We start from the raw sequence: 26,693 nt of genomic DNA, 5'->3' as shown, positions 1-26,693 counted from the left end.
TCATTTGACTTGCATTATAGTAATAACTATCATGTGACACTGCACCTGTTGGGCACATCCTGCATGATATTTACAGTTTTGCTCTGGAAGTTGGTTGCAAGTAAGGTGCTATGCAAAAACATCCTTGTGATTCCTTTGGTTGCTAACAGATTGCTACGGTTGTCTGTAGTTTCCATATTTGTCTGCAAATACTTGTAAACGATGGTAAAACTTCAAAAAGCACCATGCACTTATTAAAGCCATAACAAACTGCTTCTTAAAGTTAAAAATCCATCACGGCGGTGAAGCTTTTCTCATGTGTATATTTTCACTCCAGTTTTTGTTTAAAAAATTATATTTAAACTACAATTTATAAAGTTTTGTTGTGAGGTGGGGAATATTGCTGTGTGATACTACACAGCAATATTCATGTGTGTTACGCCCCAATCTAGGGATACTGGTACGCAACATAAGAGTTAGAAAAAACAGGAAGTGACCCCGCCCTGGTCCCCAAAACCATACACAGGGGAAAACGATTTCTTAGTGAAACAGTGGTTTGTTGTCTAAACCAGGGGTCGACAACCCTAGGCACGCGTGCCACAGTTGGCACGCGAAGGGTTAACTGATGGCACGACCATAGCTGGACTGGCCATCGGCCCACCGGGCATTTGCACGGTGGGCCGATGATTTTATTTTATTTTTTTTGTAACGGTATAAACAATGAAAGGTGGTGGATCGGCCAGATGCTGGCCGGTGTGTAAAAATAACTCAGCTGTTTGATGGTGGCTGTGGTGGAGCTTCCTCAGATTCAGTAACAAGTGGTGGAGGCCAGCAGGTGGAGGAGCAGAGACCCGAGGCGGCTGCCGGTCCGAGCGTCAGGTGAACTGAACTTCAGGTAAGAAGTTATGACCTGCAGTCTCTCTGGGTCAGATATAAACCAAGTTTAGGTGGAGTTTATTTTCGTTGCTAGCTAGCATGTTATATGTTATTGCTAGCAGTTTCTATACAGCTGGGTGGTGCTATGATGTTACTGATAGTGAACTTTGTTTTATTCATAAGGTTAGTTAGTAGAGTTGCCAAATGTCCTGTAAAAAGACAGAATCGTCTCGCATTCAGAGAAAATATTACGCGTTTCATGTTGAGCTGAGAAGGAACACAGTTTGTCCTTCAGCTAGAATGGAAAAGGCACAAAGCTGGAGTTATTCTGTGTCTTTGCTGCACAGCTGCCTCTTCTCCTCTCATTCTCTCCCCCTCCCTCTCCTGTTGTTACTTCAATCCTGAAACTGATCAATGATCAGCTGATCGTCTTTTCTCTCTCGTTTGTTTATCGCCCACTTTGCGCCAGAAAGAGGAAACCAGCGGATGTCGCGCTAAACAACAGCAGCACGTTTAAGCTTGATCAGCTGTTGTTAGAATTTATTTAATATTAATTTCTAGTATCAGCTGATGTTTGCTGGAGCCACAGCTGTAAAGCTGCTGGTCATGATGGTTTGGATATGTGGTGAGAGGGAAACATGAAGATGAAACCAGGAGATGTCCTTACTGGATCATCAGAGCTGAACAGGTGATGGAGAAACAGGTTTACCTTTTAGGTGACATGAATGAGTTGAAGTTATGAACTGTTTCTGAGAGACAAATATCACCTGGATCCTTTTCTAAGCAGCTGACAGCTGGTAACTGTGCAGGGGCGGGTCTAGCAAAGTGTTGCCAGGGGGGCAGGTAGGGCATTAAAAGGGAGAGGGGGGCACAAAGAAATACTTTTCTTTCTTATTCTCATTTAAAATGTCTCGCTTTTAATAAATAATTATCTGAATCTTACAACCAAAGTTTTTATCTGATGTCAAATGTATAGAAATCACACATATACCAACAAGACTGTGCATCACTGTCACAGCAGCGTTTTCATTCAAAGGCTTTATGGCTTTAATACCTGGGGGGCTGGTCTCTCGTCAAAATGCCCGGGCTGATTTTTTGTTGTTGTTGTTCATATAGAACGTTATTAAATTTATTGCTAATTTATTGCTAATGCAATCAATCACACTGACCTCTGAGGAAATTTTAAATGGCACTCGCCATCAGAAAGGTTGCCGACCCCTGGTCTAAACTGAAGCGTGACTCCGGGGTGAACAAAGGCCAAAATAACAAACAAAACCAGCTTAATCAGTAAAGGAGGTGCTACCTAAATCAGAATCAGAATCAGAATACTTTATTGATCCCTGGGGGAAATTATTTTTTGTTACAGTGCTCCATTTTAAACCAACATTAAGACAAGACAGACAATACGCTAACTAAGAATAGTACAATATATACATATATATACATACATACATACATAAGTCACTCATAAATAAATATTTGGAAAAGAAACATGTGTAGCTGTAGCAGCAAACAGTGTGTTAAGTGGATGCGTTGTACAGGGAGATGGCCACAGGCAGGAATGATTTCCTGTGTCGTTCAGTGGTGCTTTTCGGTAATCTCAGTCTCTCACTGAACGAGCTCCTGTGACTGACCAGCATGTCATGGAGTGGGTGGGAGGTGTTATCCAACATTGTCTTTATCTTGGACAGCATCCGCCTCTCCGACACCACCTTGAGGGAGTCCAGCTCCATCCCCACAACATTGCTGGCCTTACGGATCAGTTTATTAACCCTTTAGAACCGATCGGAGCGGGCATGCTCTGTTATGCGTAACTATTTTTAAATCCCGGTAGCTCTGCAACCACGTAAGCTAGCGCAAAAATTTTTTTGCATATGAAACCGGAGGAGTTGTACTTACATATTGTGCCATCAGCTTGTCCTAGGTCACGGTTTCCTTCCACATAAAGCTTTGCAAAAACTGCATAAAAAGCGCTTGCAGGAACAGAAACATAATATTCCAGAAACACGCTGTGCCGGTCCGATCAGCTGTTCATAACACTTCCTACGTTGGAATAGACGTCAGCGCGAACTTTTGCATTTCCGCCATTACCTGGCCGAAACCGGAAGTGACGTCATTTTCGCGGAAATGTAGTCTTTTTTGCGATCAGGGCCTCAGGGCCTATACTGCTCTTTTTAAAAGTTATCTTTGACTTTATGACTTTCTGTGTCGTTTCTGGGATGCTTAGGACTCATATTGCACTGCTGGAAATAGTTTATTTTGATGCAGATGCTGCTTTTTTGCAAATTTGCAGTATAATATTTATTTTCGTTTTTCCTGCAGTGTATAAAAATTGGTGTATTTCAAAAATAAAACTATGAAGACACTCAAAATAAATTTCCTGTGGTGGGAAACTATTTTGTGCAACTTTTTTGTATTTACAGTTTTGAGGGATAAGCCTCTTAAATTTCTCTAACTAGAAATATATGTTAAAAAAACAAAAACGATTTTAAATTTTTTTGTAGTTTATTGCACTTTTTTGCAATTTATGTAATTACTATGCACTTAATGAATACATATTATTAAAATCTGGGCTATAATGGTTGTATTGATGTATAGCAACTTGAAATGCTCCCAAAAATGGCTCCACAGCATGTAAAAATATAATATAAGCTCTGGCGGACTTGGTTCTATGGTAGGTCTTAAAGGGTTAAGTCTGTTGGCATCTGCGACCCTCAGCCTGCTCCCCCAGCATGCAACAGCATAGAGGATCGCACTGGCCACCACAGACTCATAGAAAATCCTCAGCATTTTCTGGCAGATGTTGAAGGACCTCAGTCGCCTCAAAAAATAGAGACGACTCTGGCCCTTCCTGTAAAGTGCTGTGGTGTTTTTAGCCCAGTCCAGTTTATTGTCAATGTGTACTCCAAGGTATTTATAGTCCTCCACAATGTCAACACTGACCCCCTGAATTGAAACAGGGGTCAAGTGTTTCCTGGTCTTCCTGAAGTCCACGATCAGTTCCTTGGTCTTTGCCACGTTGAGCTGCAGATGATTCTGCTCACACCACGTGACAAAGGAGTCGACCACAGCCCGGTACTCTGTCTCATCATCCCTGCTGATGCATCCAACCACCGCAGAGTCATCAGAAAACTTCTGAAGATGGCAGGTCTCTGTGCAGTGGCTGAAGTCTGTGGTGTAGAGGGTGAAGAGGAAGGGGGAGAGGACAGTCCCCTGTGGTGCCCCTGTGTTGCTAATCACCTTGTCAGACACACACTGTGGGAGACGTACATATTGTGGTCTTCCTGTCAGGTAATCAACAATCCAGGACACCAGAGAAGCATCCACCTGCATCGCTGCTAACTTATCACCCAGGAGGGTCGGCCTGATGGTGTTGAAAGCACTGGAAAAGTCAAAAAACATGACCCTCACAGTGCTCGCCGGCTGGTCCAGATGGGTGTAGACACGATTGAGCAGGTAGATGATGGCGTCCTCTGTTCCGAGACGATAAGCGAACTGAAGGGGATCCAGATGTGGTCTTACTATGGGTCGCAGCTGGTCCAGGATGAGCCTTTCCAGGGTCTTCATGATGTGGGAGGTCAGTGCCACGGGCCTGTAATCCTGGGGGCCACTGGGACGTGGCGTCTTTGGTACAGGGACGAGGCATGATGTCTTCCACATCACCGGGACCCTCTGCAGACTCAGACTCAGCATAAACAGTTTATGAAAGACTCCACACAGCTGGGGGGCACAGGTCTTGAGGACGAGGGGACTCACTCCGTCTGGTCCAGCAGACTTGCCTGAGTGAAGTCTCCTCATTTGCATCTCAACCTGGTATTGAGTGAAGGTGATGGGTGGGGGAGGGGTGTCAGGAATCTCACAGGAGGCAACATGTGAAGAGAGAGGCTGGCACAGTGGTGTGGCTCTGGATTCCAGGCTGACTGCAGGTGAGGTTGTGGGGGTGGGAGCAGACACTGTGGTGTCGAATCTATTGAAAAACAGATTCAACTCGTCGGCTCTATTCTCACCTCCCTCAGCTCCCCTGCTGTTGGTTGGCCTGAATCCAGTGATGGTCTTCATGCCCCTCCACACCTCTCTCATGCTGTTCTGCTGGAGTTTCCACTCCAGCTTCCTCCTGTAATTGTCCTTAGCCTCTCTGATCTTGTCCTTTAGTAACACCTGGACCTTCCTCACCTCCTCTTTGTTGCCCCCTCTGAAAGCCCTCTTCTTGTTGTTGAGGAGGGCTTTGATGTCCTTAGTCACCCACGGCTTGTTATTTGGGTAACAATGAACAGTCTGAGCTGGAACAATGGAGTCGGTGCAGAAAGTTATGTAGTCTGTGATACACTCAGTAAGCCCATTGATGTCCTCGGCGTGAGGCTCACAGAGTGTTTCCCAGTCGGTCACCTCGAAACAGCCCTGTAGTTCTGCTAAGGCCTCCTCTGACCACCTCCTGACAGTCCTGGTGGTCACAGGTTCCCTCCTCACAATTGGCACATAGCGGGGGGTGAGGTGAATCAGGTTATGATCTGACCTACCAAGTGGGGGGAGGGAGGAGGAGCTGTATGCATCCTTGACGTTAGCATACAGTAAGTCTAAAGTTTTCTCTCCCCTGGTGGGACAGTCCACATATTGTTTGAATGTTGGTAGTGTATTGTCCAGTGAAACATGGTTGAAGTCACCCGAGATCACAATAAAGGCACTCGGGTGCTGAGTCTGTAGCCGAGCTATGGCAGAGTGGATAGTGTCACATGCAGCTGTGGGGTTAGCAGAGGGGGGAACATAAACAGCCACCAAGATGACGTGAGAGAATTCCCTGGGTAAATAATACGGCCTGAGTCCAACAGCACACAGTTCAGTGTCCGGGCAACAAATCCTTTCTTTGATTGTTATGTTGGCAGGGTTACACCACCGGTTGTTAACTAAAACAGCAAGCCCACCTCCTTTACGCTTACCGCTAGCGATGCTGTCCCTGTCCGCCCGAACAGTGTGGAAGCCTTCCACGGAAGCATTCTCATCGGGAATGACCTGGTGCAGCCATGATTCGGTGAAACACATCAGGCTACACTCTCGGTATTCCCTCTGACTCCGTACCAGTGCTGAGAGCTCGTCGATTTTACTTGCCAACGATCGCACATTTCCCATCACGATAGACGGCAGACACGGTTTAAACCTCCTCCTCGCTTCGAGCCTCCGCTGTCTCACCGTCACCTTTTTTCTTCTCTTCTGTCCTTGACCTCTGCATCCCCGATGTGTTTTCCTCCAAATTTCAGCTGGTACTTCTGCGGGCACTTCTGCGGGCCTGGCCAGCGAGCCGGCCGGCATCAGGGCGATCAGCTGATCTCTGGAGTAAACAGTCCGTGCGTGTAGGAGATGTGCCGCGGTCCCGTTCCATGATAAAAGTAACAGTTCCACGGCCACCAGAAGAACAAAAACTCTCTCAATCCACATGATTGAGTAAGAGATAGAAAACGGAGGAAAATACAAGTCAGAAAAAAAAAGAATACGTAAGAAAAAAGAGCTAAACTAAGAGAAAAGCAGGAGCGACTGTAACAGGCTGCACGCTGGTTGGCGCATGCGCACTAAACCCTACGTGATGAAAAGAACAAACAAAAGACAAATGCTACGCCTAACTCCCTAACTGAATAACAGGAGGAAACTATACAGAAAACAACAGGGAAGCTCACCCCTTCGGCTTCAGTGACTATTTACAAGAGAAGGCCCGGGGTTGTTATCATGTTGGAACCTGTCCTGTGGCCCAGTTTCTGAAAGGAGGGGATCATGCTCTGCTTCAGTACATGTTGGCATTCATGGTTCCCTCAATTAACTGTAGCTCCCCAGTGCCAGCAGCAATCATACGTCTATTTTTAAAAGACCACCTCTGGATATGACGCTGAGCACATGCACTCAGCTTCTTTGGTGGATCATGGCGAGGTTTGTTCTGAGTGGAACCTGTCCTGTTAAACTGCTGTATGGTCTTGGTCATCGTGCTGCAGTTCAGTACCTGAGACCTTGTAACACTGACGTGTCACATGACACCAGGGAGGGAAATGGCTAACTGGGCACAATTTGGACATTTTCACTCAGGGGTGGACTGACTTTTGTTGCCAGTGGTTTAGACATTAACAGCTGTATGTTGAGTTATTTTGAGGGGACATCAAATTTACAGTATACAAGCTGCACACTGACTACTTTACATTGTACCAAAGTGTCACATCTTCAGTGATGTCCCTTGAAAGGATACATTAAAATATTTACAAAAATCTGAGAGGTCACTCACTCTTATGAGATAGTGTATATACTGATGTGCATATTGACTCCTCCTCTAAAGCTGCCCTCACTCATCTGGGAGGCCTCTTGACTGAGTGCTGAGGAGATGGACTGTATAATTAAACTATATGGAAAGATCATCAGGTAAACAAGCGGGTCCTCATGTAATGCTGTCATCATAATGAGATTGTGACGAAAAACACAATTTAGACTCTAAAGTTAGTAATGATATTTGTAGAATTGGGTGCGTCTAAAAAGAGCACCTGTAATTGTTGGAGACATAAGGTCTCCTCAATACCTACATTTTTTATTTGAAAAAAACCTCCATAACACAAGACTAGAATTAAGGCCATATAGCCATCATCTGCTGTAACCACTCATCCATGTTGTCCAATATTTTCATCACTCAATAAGGCAGAAAACAGTGCTACCACATTTTTGTAATGACATTAGACATGGCACTGTACATTCCCGTAGCCGCTTTTGTTTAGGAAGGAGGAGCCAGGGGTCGAACCACCAAGCTTCCGATCAGTAGGTGACCTGCTCTACCTCCTGAGCTACAGCCACCCCGCTGTGCTTCATTTATTGCTTCCTGTAGCATAGAATAAACTGGGCCATCTTTTAGGAAAAGTGAGGGAGAAAAAAATTGTCCCTCAATTCATTGCGACGGATATTTATGCAATCACTCATAACATTAACATGATAAGCAATGTTGGACAGATTGTGTAACTGTTAATTGAAGCTAGGGCTGCAATCATTCATACTTTGAATAATTGGATTTTAAAATATTCTCTACACAACTTTTTTGCTTCGATGCTTCTGTAGTGCACGCTCTGTAGCGTGCAATTTTAACAATGCAAATGCGATCATGTATAGAACATTTGCGACTAATGTCCACACTAATACATTTTCGTTTGAAAACGCATCTTTTTCTCTCCGTTTTGGCCATTTTTCGTCAAGGAAAACTGAGTGTTTTGAAAACACTCGCCAAAGTGGATACATTTGAAAACACCATTTTTGCATCGCAGTGTGGACTGTGAAAAACGGGGGCTTTTGTTTGACGCATTTTAGTCATATGATGTAGTCATGTGACCAATTCAACTAAGATGGCGGACGGCATTGTACAGCAGTTTTTTGTTTGCTCTCAATTTTGACAGCCCCATTAAAGATTAATATCAGTTTGTACTTGCTCCAGATAGCTCACTCACTTTTGCAGCTTTGCACTCTTGGAACCAGTATCTGTTACACACCGTAAAGCGCAAAGAGGCGGAGCCGTCACTGTGATGGTGAGCTCAGGCTGAGTGAAAGAAAATAGCCTCTAAAACAGCAGCACAGTTCTTGTGATCACCATTAAAACTTTACAAAAATCAAAGCACCTGATCGACAAACTCTGACGTGAAGAAAAGTGAACTTTGTAGCTGCTACATTCACCACCATTTGTTTTACACAGCCAACAATCTGCAGTAAGCCTCCAGAAGGTGTTTAAAATACGCAGAGGAACTGTTAACTCAGTCTGAGACCAGAATGGTTTAAATATACAGCTTACTGAAGGCTGAGGGCAGCTGTCCTGTTTTACATGGACACGGACAGGGTGAGTCTAAAGGGGGGCAAGGGGTGTACTAGACCATATTCATTTTAAGGTTTTCATTCATTCATTTCATTCATTTTTCCGATTAAAAGTGAAATTATATAAAATACTATCTCAGTTGCTTTTACATTTATTAATATAAATATTAAAGCTTGTTTGATGGCAGATACTCCCTTCACCCTGGCCAAAAAGACTAAAATGACCAAAGAAAAAGTGGAAAACAGCTAAACATGGGAGGTTTTTGGACAAAGTTTGTGTTTTTTCCATTGTTTAAGCACCGGTTCGAGCACCGTTTCAAAAGTACCGGTTTGGCACTGGTATCGAATAAAACCTAAATAATACCCATCCCTAGTCTGGACTTCTTTAAGTTGCTTGAAGACGTTTCACCTCTCATCCGAGAAGCTTCTTCAGTTCTAAGGTCAAATGGTGGAGAGTCCCAGATATAAACCTAGTGGGAGTTTCCCCCCACAGAGGGACAAAAGGACCCCTGATGATCCTCTAATCACCTGAGCCAAGGTGTGAAACTGGGTGTGGGTCCCAATCAGCCAGAGTTTCGGGTGTGTTCATTGTGAAACCTGGCCCCACCTTATCATGCGAATTCCTGAGGTCAGATGGCCCAGGATGTGAGTGGGCGTTAAGGCGTCTGGGAAGGATCTCAAAACTGGATTATAGATGGCAGAGAGTTGGTGTCGTAAACCCCGCCTCTGTTCAAAGATGGTCGCTCACAGTGGACATAGATGCTTCTTTCACTCCTCTTTCAAACCATCTGTCCTCTCTGTCCAAAATGTGAACATTGGCATCCTCGAAAGAGTGACCTTTGACCTTTAGATGCAGATGGACTGCTGAGTCTTGTCCTGTGGAGGTGGCTCTTCTGTGTTGTGCCATGCACTTGTGAAGTGGCTGTTTGGTCTCTCCAATGTAGAGGTCTGAGCATTCCTCGCTGCACTGTACAGCATACACCACATTGTTAAGTTTGTGTTTTGGAGTTTTGTCTTTCGGGTGAACCAGTTTCTGTCTGAGCGTGTTGCTGGGTCTGAAATACACTGGGATGTCATGCTTGGAGAAAACTCTCCTGAGTTTCTCTGATACACCGGCTACATAGGGGATGACAATGTTGTTGCGTCTGTCCTTCTTATCCTCCCTCGCTGGTGTCTGATCTTCTTTTCTGTGCCTCTTTGCTGACTTTAAGAACGCCCATTTAGGATAGCCGCACGTTTTGAGTGCTTCCTTTACATGTGTGTGTTCCTTCTTTTTCCTTCAGGTTTAGAGGGAACATGTTCTGCCCGGTGGTGTAGGGTCCTAATTACTCCAAGTTTGTGTTCCAAAGGGTGATGGGAGTCAAAGAGGAGGTACTGGTCCGTGTGTGTGGGCTTCCGGTAAACTTCGATGTTGAGGTTGCCGTTCTCTTCAATGTGCACAGCGCAGTCCAGGAAAGGCAAACAGTCGTCCTTTGTGTCTTCCCTGGTGAACTTGATGTTCTTATCCACAGCGTTAATGTGCGCAGTGAAGGATTCCACTTCTTGTGTCTTGATTTTGACCCAGGTGTTGTCCACATATCTGTACCAGTGGCTGGGTACTCTTCCTTTGAAAGAGCCAAGAGCCTTCCTTTCCACTTCCTCCATGTAAAGGTTGGCTACAATAGGTGACACGGGGGAGCCCATGGCACAGCCATGTTTTTGTCTGTAGAAGCCTTCGTTGTATTTGAAATATGTAGTGGTGAGGCAGAGGTCTAACAGTGTGCAGATCTGATCGGGTGTGAAGTTGGTCCTGTCTAGATAGCCCAAGTTCTCACTAGTAAGTGAGAACAGTGAGTAGAGCACTGCTTTCCCCTGTTAAGGCAAGGCAAGGCAAGTTTATTTGTATAGCACAATTCAACAACAAGGTGATTCAAAGTGCTTTACAGAGACATTAGAAACAAGAACAAATAAAAAGCATGATTTAAAATTGATTAAAACAAACTAACAAACAAACAAAACAGTATATAAAATCAAAACAGATAAAATCAAAACAGATAAAATCAGAACAGTAGATAAAATCAGTAGTTAAATGTAAGTTTTGAAATTTAAGCTTAAAAGTGTGGATTTGGTGCTTTATTCAAATGCAGCTGAGAACAGGTGAGTCTTCAACCTGGATTTAAATAAACTGAGTGTTTCAGCTGATCTGAGGCTTTCTGGGAGTTTGTTCCAGATATAAGGAGCATAAAAGCTGAATGCAGCTTCTCCGTGTCTGGTTCTGACTCTGGGAACTGATAAAAGACCGGATCCAGATGACCTGAGGGATCTGGAAGGTTCATACTGGGTCAGGAGGTCACTGATGTATTTTGGTCCTAAACCATTCAGAGCTTTATAGACCAGCATCAGAACTTTAAAGTCTATCCTCTGACGGACAGGCAGCCAGTGTAAAGACCTCAGAGCTGGACTGATGTGGTCCACTTTTTTGGTCTTAGTGAGGACTCGAGCAGCAGAGTTCTGAATGAGCTGTAGTTGTCTGACTGATTTTTTAGGAAGACCTGTAAAGATGCTGTTACAGTAATCAAACCTACTAAAGATGAATGCATGGACTAGTTTTTCCAGGTCCTGTTGAGACATCAGATCTTTTATCCTTGATATATTCTTGAGGTGATAGTAAGCTGACTTTGTTATTGTCTTAATGTGTTTTTCTAAGTTTAGGTCTGCATCCATCACTACACCCAAATTTCTCGCCTGGTTTGTGGTTTTTAGATGTATAGATTGAAGTTCTCTGGTGACCTGTAATCGTTTTTCTTTGGCGCCAAAGACTATTACCTCAGTTTTGTTTTTGTTTAGCTGGAGAAAATTGTGGCACAACCAGTCATTGATTTCCTCAATGCATTTACCAAGAGCCTGTACAGGGCCTCGGTCTCCTGGTGACATTGTGATATATATTTGTGTGTCATCTGCACAGCTGTGATAGTTTATTTTGTTGTTGTTTATAATCTGTGCCAGTGGGAGCATGTAGATGTTAAACAGAAGGGGTCCCAAGATGGAACCTTGGGGAACTCCACATGTGATACTTGTCTGCTCAGATGTGAAGTTACCTATTGATACAAAGTATTTCCTGTTTTCTACGTATGTTTTGAACCAGTTTAGTACAGTTCCTGAAAGACCTGTCCAGTTCTCCAGTCGTTTGAGTAATATGTTGTGGTCAACTGTATCAAATGCTGCACTGAGATCCAGTAAAACTAGGACTGACATTTGTTTAATGGGAAGACCTGGTTAAAAATTGCACTACTGTGTTCAGTTATAGGCAAGGCAAGGCAAGGCAAATTTATTTGTATAGCACAATTCAACAACAAGGTGATTCAAAGTGCTTTACAGAGACATTAGAAACAAGAACAAATAAAAAGCATGATTTATAATTGATTAAAACAAGCAAACAAACAAACTAACTAAACACACACATTTCACACCTGTTCGCGCGATCTGAACCCTTATCGTAAGGGGAGATACCAGTCCTTCTGTGGACGAGCTACTTTCTATTTTAAATTCCCTGAATTTAAAATACTCTCTAGACCCAGTCTAGACCCAGCTGGGGAGCTACCCAGAGCTCTAAACCCACTTAACAAACAAACAAACAAAACAGTATATAAAATCAAACAGATAAAATCAGAAATAGATAAAATCAGTAGTTAGTGTAAGTTTTGAAATTTAAGCTTAAAGTGTGGATTTGGTGCTTTATTCAAATGCAGCTGAGAACAGGTGAGTCTTCAACCTGGATTTAAATAAACTGAGTGTTTCAGCTGATCTGAGGCTTTCTGGGAGTTTGTTCCAGATATAAGGAGCATAAAAGCTGAATGCAGCTTCTCCGTGTCTGGTTCTGACTCTGGGAACTGATAAAAGACCGGATCCAGATGACCTGAGGGATCACACCGTTCTGTGATCACTGTTGTTGATATATTTGTGTGGGCTGAGATTTTACTTTCAAAGAAAACACAGTAATGATCAGACAGGCCCACATCAGACACAGTAACCTTTGAAATGCTCAGGCCTTTGGAGATCAGTAGGTCGAGAGTGTGTCCTCTATTATGTGTGGCCTCTGTTACATGCTGAGTCAGCCCAAAGTTGCCCAGAGTGTTACTCAGGTCTTTAGTCCCTTTGTCCTGAGGGTTGTCCACATGGATGTTAAAATCCCCAGCAATAATTACACAGTTGAAATCAACACAGATCACAGACAGCAGTTCACTGAGGTCATTAAAAAAGTCTGTGCAGTATTTGGGAGGCCTGTAAACATTAAGAAACACAACTTTGGATGGGGCCTTCAGCTGTAAAGCCACATATTCAAAAGACTGAAAACTTCCAGGAGATAGCTGCTTACATTGAAATGATTCATTAAATAAGACAGCAACCCCTCCTCCTCTCCTGCTCACCCTGGCCTCACTGATAAAACTGTAGTTAGGAGGGGTCGTCTCGATGAGAACAGCTCCACTGTTACTTTGGTCCAACCAAGTTTCAGTTAAAAACATAAAATCAAGGCTGTGCTCAGTGATTAAATCATTAATTAAAAATGTTTTCCCAGCTAAAGATCTAACGTTTGAAACAAAAAAAGACTTTTTATCCATAACAGCAAATGAACTGTACAACAGAAAATACAAATGCTATTTATGGTCTCCTCACAACAATGATAAGAAAAATAAACTGGGCCAATATGGCATGTTTGTTAATACAGAGACAGACATGTTAATGTGATCTGTGGTCTCCGAGTGTCCAGCATTCAGAGGCTACCTGAGGACTCATGTGAGAGAAAACCTGCTCACACAGACATGTGGAGCCAAACACTGTCAATAAGGCCTCTGCAATGTTCTGAAGCCAGTTAAACCTGTCAGGTAGTGATGTCCAGCAGGTGAAAATGCAGCTCCATGAACACGCACAGCTGTGGATTCCAGCTGCTTCGATGTTACATTAACTGGCATTAACTCAGCCAGTTAATGTGAGACAAATCCAGCTGCTCATTAAAGCTTCTGGTTTGATCAGAAAATAAAACATTGGTCCAAACACCTGAAAGTCCCGAAAAAGTCTACGGATGTATCCGTGGTGCTGATGCTGCGCTGAGCGGACAGCTCCTGAAGCATTTGAAGTGTCAGAATGCCAGCTAACAACGTCCCTCTCACCTGTAGGCTAAGTTATTTTTAGCCAACTACAAGTTGAATCTGGTAGTTGGGGTTGTTAGCTAAGATACCGTCATTAAGAAGCGGCACAGCTAATGTGTCTATGCGAGCTGATTTGCGATGTGCACCGCTGGCCTGGTCATTTATTTTTTAATGCACCCTCTCAGATTAACTCAGCCCACCAGGTATTAAAGCCATAAAGCCTTTGAATAAAAACAAACACTGTGGTGACAGTGATGTACAGTCTTGTTGGTATATGTGTGATTTCTATACATTTGACATGAGATAAAAACTTTGGTTGTAAGCTTCAGATAATTATTTATTAAAAGCGAGACATTTTAAATGAGAATAAGAAAGAAAAGTATTTCTTTGTGCCCCCCTCTCCCTGTTAATGCCCTACCTGCCCCCCTGGCAACACTTTGCTAGACCCGCCCCTGCACAGTTACCAGCTGTCAGCTGCTTAGAAAAGGCTCCTGGTGTTATTTGTCTCTCAGAAACAGTTCATAACTTCAACTCATTCATGTCACCTAAAAGGTAAACCTGTTTCTCCATCACCTGTTCAGCTCTGATGATTCAGTAAGGACATCTCCTGGTTTCATCTTCATGTTTCCCTCTCACCACATATCCAAACCATCATGACCAGCAGCTTTACAGCTGTGGCTCCAGCAAACATCAGCTGATACTAGAAATTAATATTAAATAAATTCTAACAACAGCTGATCAAGCTTAAACGTGCTGCTGTTGTTTAGCGCGACATCCGCTGGTTTCCTCTTTCTGGCGCAAAGTGAGCGATAAACAAACAAGAGAGAAAAGACGATCAGCTGATCATTGATCAGTTTCAGGATTGAAGTAGAAACAGGAGAGGGAGGGGAGAGAATGAGAGGAGAAGAGGCAGCTGCAGCGTAAAGACGCAGAATAACTCTGGTCTCTCCTACTCCTGCCTCTCCTTCCCTCTGTGGAAGCTCCGCCATAGCCACCACCAAACAACTGAGTTGTCGTTACACATCAGCCAGCATCTGGCCAATCCACCACCTTTCATTGTTTATACCGTTACAAAAAAACAAACAAACATCGGCCTGTCTAGTTGAACACAAAGATGATATTCTGGCAGGCTCAAAAAGCTTTGCTTACATAGATATGTTGTGGGAAATGCAATGTCACAATATCTCTTTGCCAGAATGGGGAAGTCCTTGGCAGCAGTCAACCAAAAACTGTCCAGATCAGCAAAGTTTAGCTTTAAACCACGCTCTTGTCTCAGTTCAGTTAGTTCCTCCTGCTCCTGCAAAGTCATATCCTTCCAGAAACTGCTGCTGAGCTATACGGGTCCCTTACCCAGTTATGGCATTCAGCGGAGACTGAGGCAAAATAAACGGACAGCTTCTGCTCAAGCGTATAAATAGGGACATATATAGTCTCCTCAGACTATAAATGTCTCCTTCTCCAATACCCGCTGTTCTCATTTTCATGCCCCCCCCCCCCTCCCCCCCTCATTGCTCATTGTTCCGAGGTTGTGGTCCCAGCTAGTGAAAGCTATATAAAAATTTAACAGTATCCTCAGCATAACCATGTATAAAAAGAGGTTATATGCACACACAATACGGTAATATTATGTTGAAGCACACTCCGCGAGGCTCCGCCTACGGTAGCCATAATGCTCCGACAATCCATCAAGCGGTGCGGCTTCGTAGCTCAGCAAAGTCGTACTAAAACATTTTTGACAGATTTGAGTGCAGTGTATCACATAAAATCAGTTCGGTAATAAAGGTAATAACGACGGCCCGCTAGCATGCGCCACCAAAAATAGTGCTTTGTTGTGTATCTGACGGACGAAAGCTAAACCAGTTCCACCACTGAAGCTGCAGCGTTTTTACAAACCAGTTCTGGTTCATCTGTTTCACTCAACGATCCGCTTTCGCCCTTCTCATTCTCCGTCGCCGCCATGCTTTTTCCACCATGTGCGTATGAAAACAAAGGCACTGCACATGTGCGTTTTACCCATATTCTATCGCCATATTTCATTTTCTTATCGTTGCCTAACGTTATACTGGTATTACCGTGAATGGTGTGATATGGCCCAGCCCTATTGCACACCACTCATCACTTGCAAGCAGCTTTGCATCATTGTACCTCTCATCACTCAAAACACTTCTAGCTGTTCCCACAGCTCATGCACATGGGCCAGTACTTTGTGCGAGGAAATGGGAGCGGATCATAAAGCCTTATTGCTCCACGCAGAGGTCCGATGGTTGTCACGTGGCAGAGATGCAAATATGCGAGTTTTCAGAGGTCCAACATCATCCAACACAGGAGCTAGGTCTGCTGGTAAAGTCTTGGCAACAAGTGCCTCGTGGTGCAGAAACAGTGTGTAACAATAACATCTGGCTGTATCACTTTCACTCTGCTAACGAAACCTTTGGCGCGCCTGACCATGGCTGCTGCTCCATTAGTGCAAACACTCGTGCAGTTTTCCCACTTAAGCGCTCCTTGCTTGGTTGCTTCGGATGTAACCCGAACAATTTCCTGTTCTTGTTCTTCTGATGGCATCCTTGAACTCCCTCTGCGCTGTCGATCGGAGCTTGGCACGCTCCCCTCATCCTTCAGATGCCCATCTGTTGTCCACAATCATCTCTTGATGACCTCTGGAAAGCCTCATGGCACAGCTCTCATTCCAACGCAGCTTTATGATCATTGCTGTGGTTCTGAAATTGTCACATGATGACTAGTAGGGCCCCAAACAGCACGACCTTCCACCTCAATAAAGTATTCATTAATAAAGTATTCAGCAACACAGAGACAAGTATCATGTGCAGGTTTTCTCAAATCATTAAACCACTACTATTGCCATAATGTGCCCCAAATTTATTTATTATTTATTCCACATTACTGTAATCAGTGACTTTCCTTAAGTAATGCCACTCACTCATTTCATCACTATGAGCTCAACAATAGTCAGATAATGGGCCCAACCTTTAAAAATGTCCTCTAATCATTGCACTTCTGCTGTAACATCACTTGTCTGTCTGTGCCGAATCCTTCACAAGCACTCTTAGAGGGAAACAAACATTAGCAAAACACATGAAGCATCCTGGAGGTCAGTGCTGATCAACAGATTCCAGAGGTGCTGCAGAAAGGTCAAAGTTAACCATCCACAGAAGTGAAAAGGAGTGACACTGGTTTCAACACAGTATGTCTCACATTGTTTACACATTCTCACAGTAATATTCACATTTTCTCAACAACACAGTATAATAGCATAACCAAGATATAACCTGTGAACACAGTTTCCTTCACACATAAACCCAGTAATCCTGTGAAAAAACACTAATTAATTTACAATAATCTCTGAGTGAATCTGAAAGTTGCTTCAGCAGTAAACCTTTTTCACTGGCAGCACCAGACGTCACTCGTTATATTTGAGACAACAAACAGTCACAACAGGTGACTCCCTTTTTATGTTCACCTGAGACATGATCAGACCCAGTCTGGGTGGAAATGTGTCTAACTTTAGAGACGTTGCACAAATGGAAGAACGCAGTCTTACATATTTGTTTAATATGTGCATTGAAGGACATGTCCTGGTCAAAAATGACTCCAAGGTTCCTCACAGTGTTACTGGAGGCCAAGGTAATGCCATCCAGAGTAAGAATCTGCTTAGACACCATATTTCTAAGCTTTTCAGGGCCGAGTACAATAACCTCAGTTTGATCTGAATTAAGAAGCAGAAAGTTAGCGGCCATCCAGGTCTTTATGTCTTTAAGACATTCCTGCTATTTTAAAGATTAGACTTAAGCTTTCCTTTTTACTAAAGCATATAGTTAGGGCTCGATCAGGTGGTCCTGAGTCCACCCTTAGTTATACTGCAATAGGTGTAGGCTGCTGGGGGCTTTCCATGATGCACTGAGCATCTCTCACCCCTTTTCAACCACCATGTGTCCGTATACTACTCTCCACTTAGTTATTATTAATCTCTGGGACAGCATGTCCTGTCTCCGTCCCCTCAACCCCAACCAATCACAGGAGATGGCCCCTCCCTGAGCCTGGTTCTGCCGGAGGTTTCTTCCTGTTAAAAGGGAGTTTTTCCTTCCCACTGTCACCAAGGTTCTTCTCTGTTTCTCTGTATTACTTTAGGGTCATTACTTTACAATAATAATAATACTGTGTTTTTTTAAATTTGGCGCTATATAAATAAAATTGAATTGAAATGAGTTCACTATGGAAAAACTGTCATCTCTACAGAACAACACGCTAGTTCAGCTCAGGCAGGTAGTTCCTCCCAATCACGCCCCTCCACGTTTTGCTGCCATTGTCTCCCAGCAGGACAGCAGAGCTACCATATGGAGCACCCTCGAGTACACCACCCAGTGACTCCAAGCTGTGCACTCTGTAGTGTCATTTGACACATAAACACAAACAATAGTTTGGACCAAATCCTTAACCCAAAGACACGGAAACACAACTTGTCCGTCTACTACCAAAGCCCCCAGTGTATAGGCACTGAGAGGATTAGGGGTGGGTTTAAAAAGTCGATTCATCGATTAAAATCGATTCTAACTGGAATAAAACGATATCGATTCATTAAATCCTGAAATCAATTTTTTCTATACATATGTAGTTTGCCGCGTATGAAACTTGCAAGCGGTTAACATGAGGAAGTCACGCGAGAGTTAAGTGACCTGGACGCATGAACCATCATGGCTACTCCCGAGAATGTGCCACCGAGCCTAAAGGCAGATGTCTGGCAACACATTTTGGGTCCTGCCCTGTTCGCACTCTATTTGTTGCCATTGGGCTCCATCTTCTCGCGGTACAGCATTTCATTTCACTGTTTTGCTGATGATTTGCAGATTTATCTACCTTTAAAAGCAGGGTCAGACCATCCGCAGCTCTTATTACGCTGCCTTGATGATGTCAAACAGTGGTTGTCATTAAATTTTTTAAAGCTAAATGAAAATAAAACTGAGGTTGTCATTTTTGGCAACTTGAATCATATCGACAGCACTCTGGGCGCCCTTTCCTCGTATCGTAAAACACATGTAAAAAACCTCGGTGTCTACATTGATGGTTCTTTTAAATTGAATAAGCAGGTGAGTGCAGTAGTTCAGTCCTGCTTCTTTCAGTTAAGACAGCTGGCCAAGGTAAAGCCATACCTCCCGGCTAACGTCTTTGAGCGTGTTATTCACCTTTTCCTTACTTGCAGATTGGACTACTGCAATTCATTGTGTTATGGTCTAGATCAGGCCTCCATTCATCGTCTTCAGATGGTCCAAAATGCAGCTGCTCGCCTGCTAACTGGTACCAAACGGAGAGAGCATATAACCCCAGTTTTAGTTTCTCTACACTGGCTTCCTGTCTCCTACAGGATCCAATTTAAACTTCTACTTTTTGTTTTTAAGTCACTTAATGCCCGAGCCCCTCCTTACCTGTCTGAGCTCCTCTCTGTTTGTGCTCCAGGACAAACCACGAGGTCCAGCTCAAAACTAATGCTGCCCATCCCACGGACTAACCTCACATCCCGTGGTGATAGATCCTTCTCTGTGGCAGGTCCCAGACTTTGGAATAGTCTCCCCCTAAATATTAGATCTGCACAAACACTTGATCAATTTAAATCTTTACTAAAGACACATTTCTATGCCCTGGCTTTTAACACACTATGACCCAAGCATTCTGGTCTTATTTGAATTAGTTTAGTTATTGTTTTAATTCTTTTACTGTCCTATTATTGTTTTTTACTGTTATTATTGTATTACATTGTTGCTTTTTAATACCATTTTTATATTGTTAAGCACTTTGTGCAGCATCGGCTGTTTGAAATGTGCTATATAAATAAATTTGACCTTGACCTTAAGAACTGTGAAGACAGTGAAGAGCCGGACAAAAGCAAAGCCGTATGTAAGATGTGCAAAATGGAGGTAAAGCACTGTGGAAATACCACAAATCTCAGAAATCATTTAACGAGGCATCATCCAGATATCCCGCTAGCAAAAACGGCCGACACCAAGCAACGCTCACTCGAAAAGGCATTGAAGGCATTGCAGTGAAGTTGGCATCCACTTCTCCACGTGCCCAAAAAATAACCCAGTCTGTGGCAACTTTCATATGTAAAGATATACGTCCGTACAGCGTTGTTGAAAGTGATGGCTTCCAAAACCTCATTAATACGCTAGAAGCACGCTATGTTTTACAAACACGCAAACATTTGAGTGAAGTGGTAATCCCAAACATGTATGAAAAAGTGAAACACGATGTTACAGCCTCACTCACGTCAGCAGAGAGAGTCACTATAACCTGTGACAGCTGGACATCCAGAGCAACAGGTAACTACCTGACTATCACCTCACACCATATCGACCAGGAGTGGAGACTCGTGTCTCATGTCTCACAGACAAGAACCACTGAAGCAAGCCACACAGCAGCTAATTTATCTGAAATTATGTTCAAAGCAATCGAAGAATGGGAGCTTACAAACAAAAATCCAGTCATCGTAACTGACAATACTGCAAATATGGTGCGAGCTGTGGAAATAACGGGCTGGTTGCACATTGGTTGTTTTGCCCACACACTCAATTTAGCTTCACAAGCAGGACTGAAAGTTCCAGCTGTTGCGCAGCTGCTTGGCCGAGTGAGACGCATAGCATCCTTTTTTCATCGCAGCACTGTTGCAAGTCGCAAGCTTAAAGAGAAGCAAAAGATACTGAATCTCCCTGCCCATAAGCTGGTGACTGATGGGGTGACCAGATGGAACAGCACATTGGAGATGCTGGAACGCTTCCTAGAGCAACAACCAGCAATCGCTGCAGCTCTACTCTCACCTGAAGTGAGGAGAAGTGACAGTAATCGCTGTAGTCTTACAGAGGCTGACATAACTGATGGAGAAGATATAGTGAAAGCTTTGAAGCCGCTGAAAGCAGCCACACTGGTTATGTCTGAAGAAAAGTCCCCGACCCTTTCCATCATTGCACCTCTGCATGCACAGCTGCTGGAGAAGAGGATCAGTGTCTCTCACGACTCCTCACTGATTAAAGACCTCAAGACTGCTGTATACGACAGCTTGGAGTCAAGGTATGCTTATGAATTGTGTGTGTATGCCATGAATGAGTGCAACTGTATGGATGCATATATTACATGAAAATTCTTATTATAGTGAAAAAATATATATATTATAAAAATGTTAGTTAAGCCCTCTTGTCCAGTAATAGGCCTTTTGATTTTATATCTATCTATCTATAGATGTTTATATATAAATTATGGAAACAAAGTCGTATATTAATGTTTCTGATCTTGCATGAGTGTATGTAACCATGCACATGTATAGCCAACATAATAAACTGAGTTAAATGTGCAAAATCTCTTTTCAAGATATGTGGCCCTAAAGGACAAGCTGTACATTGCATCAGCATTAGATCCTCGCTTTAAGGCCCTGCCATTCTTGTCCAAAGAGACCTGTAACAACACATTCTCTCAGTTGGTGTTGGAAGCAGCAGGTTTGGAGAACGTGGACACAGCTATTGTGAGTTACAGAAACAAAAACAAAAAATTATTGGTTTTTTTGCACTACTCGAGTTAGAATATAAATAGTAATTTCTTTATTAATTAAGTTTTCATTTTTCTACAGCGACAGTCTGATGGTGACACATCTGAAGAAACTGTCCCTGACATCTCTCTCGGTGGTGTTGATGAAGTGGATTATGCCCCTCCAATTAAGAGGTCAAAGGACTCTGCATTAATTTTTCTCCTTGGGCCCGCCTACTCAACAAAAACCACAGCGCCACAGAAAACACCAACTCAGAAGGCAAAGGAAGAAGTGAATCGATACAGGGACGTTGAGCCTGTTGCACTTTCTGAGGATCCTTTGATCTGGTGGAGGGACCATGAAAGGGAGTATCCGCTTTTGGCTCTTCAAGCAAATCAGAATCAGAATCAGAATCAGAATACTTTATTGATCCCTGGGGGAAATTATTTTTTGTTACAGTGCTCCATTTTAAACCAACATTAAGACAAGACAGACAATACGCTAACTAAGAATAGTACAATATATACATATATATACATACATACATACATAAGTCACTCATAAATAAATATTTGGAAAAGAAACATGTGTAGTTGTAGCAGCAAACAGTGTGTTAAGTGGATGCGTTGTACAGGGAGCCACAGGCAGGAATGATTTCCTGTGTCGTTCAGTGGTGCTTTTCGGTAATCTCAGTCTCTCACTGAACGAGCTCCTGTGACTGACCAGCATGTCATGGAGTGGGTGGGAGGTGTTATCCAACATTGTCTTTATCTTGGACAGCATCCGCCTCTCCGACACCACCTTGAGGGAGTCCAGCTCCATCCCCACAACATTGCTGGCCTTACGGATCAGTTTATTAAGTCTGTTGGCATCTGCGACCCTCAGCCTGCTCCCCCAGCATGCAACAGCATAGAGGATCGCACTGGCCACAACAGACTCATAGAAAATCCTCAGCATTTTCTGGCAGATGTTGAAGGACCTCAGTCGCCTCAAAAAATAGAGACGACTCTGGCCCTTCCTGTAAAGTGCTGTGGTGTTTTTAGCCCAGTCCAGTTTATTGTCAATGTGAACTCCAAGGTATTTATAGTCCTCCACAATGTCAACACTGACCCCCTGGATTGAAACAGGGGTCAAGTGTTTCCTGGTCTTCCTGAAGTCCACGATCAGTTCCTTGGTCTTTGCCACGTTGAGCTGCAGATGATTCTGCTCACACCACGTGACAAAGGAGTCGACCACAGCCCGGTACTCTGTCTCATCATCCCTGCTGATGCATCCAACCAAGAGCTCGTCGATTTTAATTGCCAACGATCGCACATTTCCCATCACGATAGACGGCAGACACGGTTTAAACCTCCTCCTCGCTTCGAGCCTCCGCTGTCTCACCGTCACCTTTTTTCTTCTCTTCTGTCCTTGACCTCTGCATCCCCGATGTGTTTTCCTCCAAATTTCAGCTGGTACTTCTGCGGGCACTTCTGCGGGCCTGGCCAGCGAGCCGGCCGGCATCAGGGCGATCAGCTGATCTCTGGAGTAAACAGTCCGTGCGTGTAGGAGATGTGCCGCGGTCCCGTTCCTTGATAAAAGTAAGAGTTCCACGGCCACCAGAAGAACAAAAACTCTCTCAATCCACATGATTGAGTAAGAGATAGAAAACGGAGGAAAATACAAGTCAGAAAAAAAAAAGAATACGTAAGAAAAAAGAGCTAAACTAAGAGAAAAGCAGGAGCGACTGTAACAGGCTGCACGCTGGTTGGCGCATGCGCACTATAAGCAGTATCTTTCCATACCTGGGACCAGTGTTCCTTCTGAACGAGTGTTTTCAACTGCTGGTGACACTGTTACCGCACAAAGGAGCTGCCTGACTCCACAACATGTAAACCAGCTTCTCTTCTTGCAGAAAAACCTTACAGTCTCAAAGAAGTGAGGGGGTAGTTATAAATGAGGCTAAATTGCAAGAGTTTCACAGAGGTTTTACAATACTGTTCAGTATGTTTTCATTTTTTGAAGTATTTTAAAAGGCAGTTTTTCCTTTTGTGATCGGTCAGTTTCTGTCAGTTCACTTGTACATGCTGTGTTATCCTGTGTGTCTCCAAAACACAAGAGTGGATTTCAGGAAAGCTGTGTGAGACACGAACAGCAAAACTATTTCTCTGAGGCGTTACTGATGTTTACAAAAGATATGTTCTATTTGCACTGGATCCCTGATCCACTATTGTTAATGTATGTATGAAAATAAATATATACTGATGTTAATTAAAAATTACATTATTGTAACTGCTTTAGTATCTGCTTTTAATTTTGAAATTTATGTAATTCATTCACAAGGCTTAGAGGGTTCTTTTGACAGTACATATACAAGGTGAACAATCATAATTTTATATATATTATGGTTCATATAATAATATTTCAGACTGATTCAAAATCGAATTGAATTGAATCGAATCGAATCGTGGATCAAATCGATTCGGGACCTTGTGAATCGAATCGATTCTAGAAATCAGTGACGATACCCAGCCCTCGAGAGGACACTATGATACCTACCCCTGCTTGCTGCCTCTCACCTCTCACTCGAGACAGAAACCGCCCCTCGCCATGATACTGGCTCTAGAACCCGAGCTGTGCTTTGAGGTCAGCCCAACTAAATGTAGTCAGTATTTCTTATTAACTCACGCACTGGGTCAAGCTCCTTCCCACCAGAAAGGTGGGACTAAACATGGCACTCTGCACCATTGCCATCTGTTCCAAGGACATTGTGCCAGTATAGTGGTTTGTTCAGATGCAACTTTTCAAACCTATGCCATGCTGCCATTTTACTTTTGGAGATAAGCTGCTCCCTCCTGCAAACCTTTCCAAACAAGCTATACTTGTTTAGTATTCGGACAAAGTATTGTATTGTGAGGTTAGTATTTATTCGGACAAAGTTTAAAATTTAACATGGCAACTGTAGAGTCTTAGTTGGCTAAGATGTGTTGTTTGGATTTTGTAGTGTTTCTGAGCAATGCACAGCATGACCGTGGTATACATTTGCTGGGACATCCACTCCTGGGACTGCTGATGGGAAGCTGTCTTGAATTTTTGACACTGACGAATAATCATGCTTACTATAGAACGATGGACTTCAAATTGTTTGGTCTTGTAACAGTTCCATTAAGCTCACCGCATTGCTTGTGTCGCCAGCTGAATTTGACATCACATCATGTGTTGCCTTAACCACATTGATTGGGAGCAACAGTTCATCACTCTGATGTGCAGTTGCAGCACTTGTTTCTTCCTCACTGATAAAACTAAGAAAAAAACACACTATGCCAGATTGTCCAGAAAATGGAAAGGTTTAATGGACACCATAACGAGATAATCTCCTAACAATCTAAGAAAGATCTTGATCTGTAATTGTGAAATCAGCTGCTTGTTAGAAGCTGAAGACAAGTCTCTTGATACTCACTGAAAGCAGCTTTCATTTAGACCCTTGGGTTGTTTTAGTCTAAAATATCAAAAGAAATTAATAAAAAAATTACCTTTTTGTTCTGGTTGTGATGTGCCACTCCCAAAGCAAAGGGATACACACAGAGCAGAGACGTAGACAGTAATTTCATAGTGTGGGCTCTTGTAAAGGTCAACCTCAGGACAAATCCATCCCATATGGAAAAGATATATATATAAATCTTATAAAGCTTTTATCTGTCTTGTGTGAAACTTGTATGAAAAGCATACAAGAGTGAAAACAGATATAAGATCCCTTGAAAAATTATATAAATGAAACTTGTATGTTTTGGATACTTACTAAAACAATATATGAAAGTAATGAGAAAGTGGCCACTTTCATGAGTAAATCATAGAAGTTTTTACTATTTCTTTTCCATATGGGATACACATGCATAAGACATGATCTGAGGACAAAACACAGTTAAACTCACAGAAATTTGAGCTGCAAAAGAATCCCCACATATTTTTTCAAAAGGGCAACTTTAATCCAAAGTCCTTAACAGTTCGATCAATGGAATCGGCCATGTACTGTAATAACTTGAACGAGAATCTCCTTCCCTGACCCAGAAAACTGAAGATTATTCAAATATCAACCAAAAATATATCAAGTGACTATCAGTCAAGTCCTCCTAATGAGTTCTCCTTATTGAAGTGAATGTTGTTTTAGTGTTGGATGAAGGGATCAAACACAGGGCTGTTACCTGGGAGACTGAAGTTTCTGTTCTTTGCCAAACCAAGTTAAACAACGCTACCTGGTTAGAAGAAGCAGCATTTTCTCATCTGCCTTCACACGTGTATTCAATTCAGTTGTGTTCATATATCACCAGCCCACAACAACAGTTGTGTCAAGCTGCTTTGTATTGTGAGGTTAAGACCATACAATATTAACTCAAGTAATGTCCCATTTCCATTCCATAGGCTTTAATGTGATGTTGGCCCACCCTTTGCAGCTATGACATCTTCAAACCTTCTAGAAAGGCCTTACACAATGTTTGGAGTATATTTATGGGAATTTCTGATTTTTTCACAACTGCGTTTGTGTGGTTAGACACTAATGTTGGACAAGGAGGCCAAAGTTTCACTATCAGGTTGTGGTCAGGTCAGGGTTCTTTAACACCAAACTCACACATCTGTGTCTTTATGGACCTTGCTTTGTGCAATGATGCACAGTTATGTTGGAAGAAGAAAGGGCTATCCCCAAACTGTTCCCACAAAGTTGGGAGCATAACATTGTACAAAATGTATTAGTATGCTAAAGCGTTAAGAGTTCCCTTCACTGGAACTAAGGGTTCAAACCCAGCTCCTGAAAAATAATCCAACACTACAGGTCCCCATCCACGGCCATGAAAACAATGTTGGTCTTTCAGTGTGCTTGGCTTATATGAATGGAGTGTACGGTCTAGTTTCATCTGATCTATGTTTGATCCTTAAGATCAGACTTCAAGTTTTACCTTGTGCACCTAGGATTTTGAAATGGATGCCATTGGTGCATCTACTGGTAGGCTAACAGGTAGAATTGGCAACCACAGGTATTATTTTATGTCTTTTATCTGTAGAGTTTTCAATTTCTCTGTGTGCCTGCACCGTCCTCAAGATATTAAGACATCCTTTGACAGTCCAAAGGTGAACTTGTGAGGCTAATTTGTGACCGTAAAGAGACCTGAATGGTTTTCTGTCTCTGGATGGAATTTCCTGTTGGTGCTTTCGTTAAAGCAGTCTTGTTATCTTTTTAGCATAAATTGCATACCTACATGTCCTGTCTGAATGGTTTTCCTTCTGCTTCAGATCTGTTTATGGTCCAAATGTGGCTCTTGGTCTGTCTCCTGACCCTCAGCTCAGTGGCCCTGATGACTGCTGTTGGTAAGTTCCACTTTTCAAGATTATAAATA

General features: G+C 43.0%; 2 protein-coding genes across 2 annotated transcripts in view; both read left to right on the top strand.

The window, feature by feature from the left end:
- The window catches only part of cntn2 (contactin 2), a 76,901-nt gene that overhangs the window by 6,601 nt on the left and 43,607 nt on the right, over window positions 1–26,693 (top strand). Inside the window, exon 2 of the mRNA XM_085455519.1 lies at window positions 26,590–26,664. Coding sequence (XP_085311645.1) covers window positions 26,598–26,664 — 67 coding nt within the window. The 5' untranslated portion in view covers window positions 26,590–26,597. The remainder of the gene's footprint in view (window positions 1–26,589; window positions 26,665–26,693) is intronic.
- Window positions 19,588–23,471, top strand: LOC146708710 (E3 SUMO-protein ligase ZBED1-like). The gene is made up of 4 exons (XM_085455520.1): window positions 19,588–20,873; window positions 21,171–21,321; window positions 21,427–21,716; window positions 23,089–23,471. Exons 1-4 carry the CDS (start codon window positions 20,035–20,037, stop codon window positions 23,243–23,245), a joined length of 1,437 nt encoding a protein of 478 aa, XP_085311646.1. The 5' UTR covers window positions 19,588–20,034; the 3' UTR covers window positions 23,246–23,471.

This window comes from Copadichromis virginalis, linkage group LG5 (assembly GCF_057382275.1).
Source record: "Copadichromis virginalis isolate Kocher_CV1m ecotype Utaka linkage group LG5, C_Virginalis_male_GT1.1, whole genome shotgun sequence".
NCBI classification, from domain to species: Eukaryota; Metazoa; Chordata; class Actinopteri; order Cichliformes; family Cichlidae; genus Copadichromis; species Copadichromis virginalis.
This window is presented reverse-complemented; position numbering and strand designations above follow the sequence as displayed.

What these genes read in the sequence shown, in the direction of transcription:
- LOC146708710 (XM_085455520.1), top strand. Translation starts at nt 20,035, where the DNA reads ATGTATGAAAAAGTGAAACACGATGTTACAGCCTCACTCACGTCAGCA. An exon ending in TACGACAGCTTGGAGTCAAG is followed by an intron (nt 20,874 to 21,170) that starts GTATGCTTATGA and finishes TCTCTTTTCAAG; the next exon opens with ATATGTGGCCCTAAAGGACA. An exon ending in CCGCTTTTGGCTCTTCAAGC is followed by an intron (nt 21,717 to 23,088) that starts AAATCAGAATCA and finishes GCATGCGCACTA; the next exon opens with TAAGCAGTATCTTTCCATAC.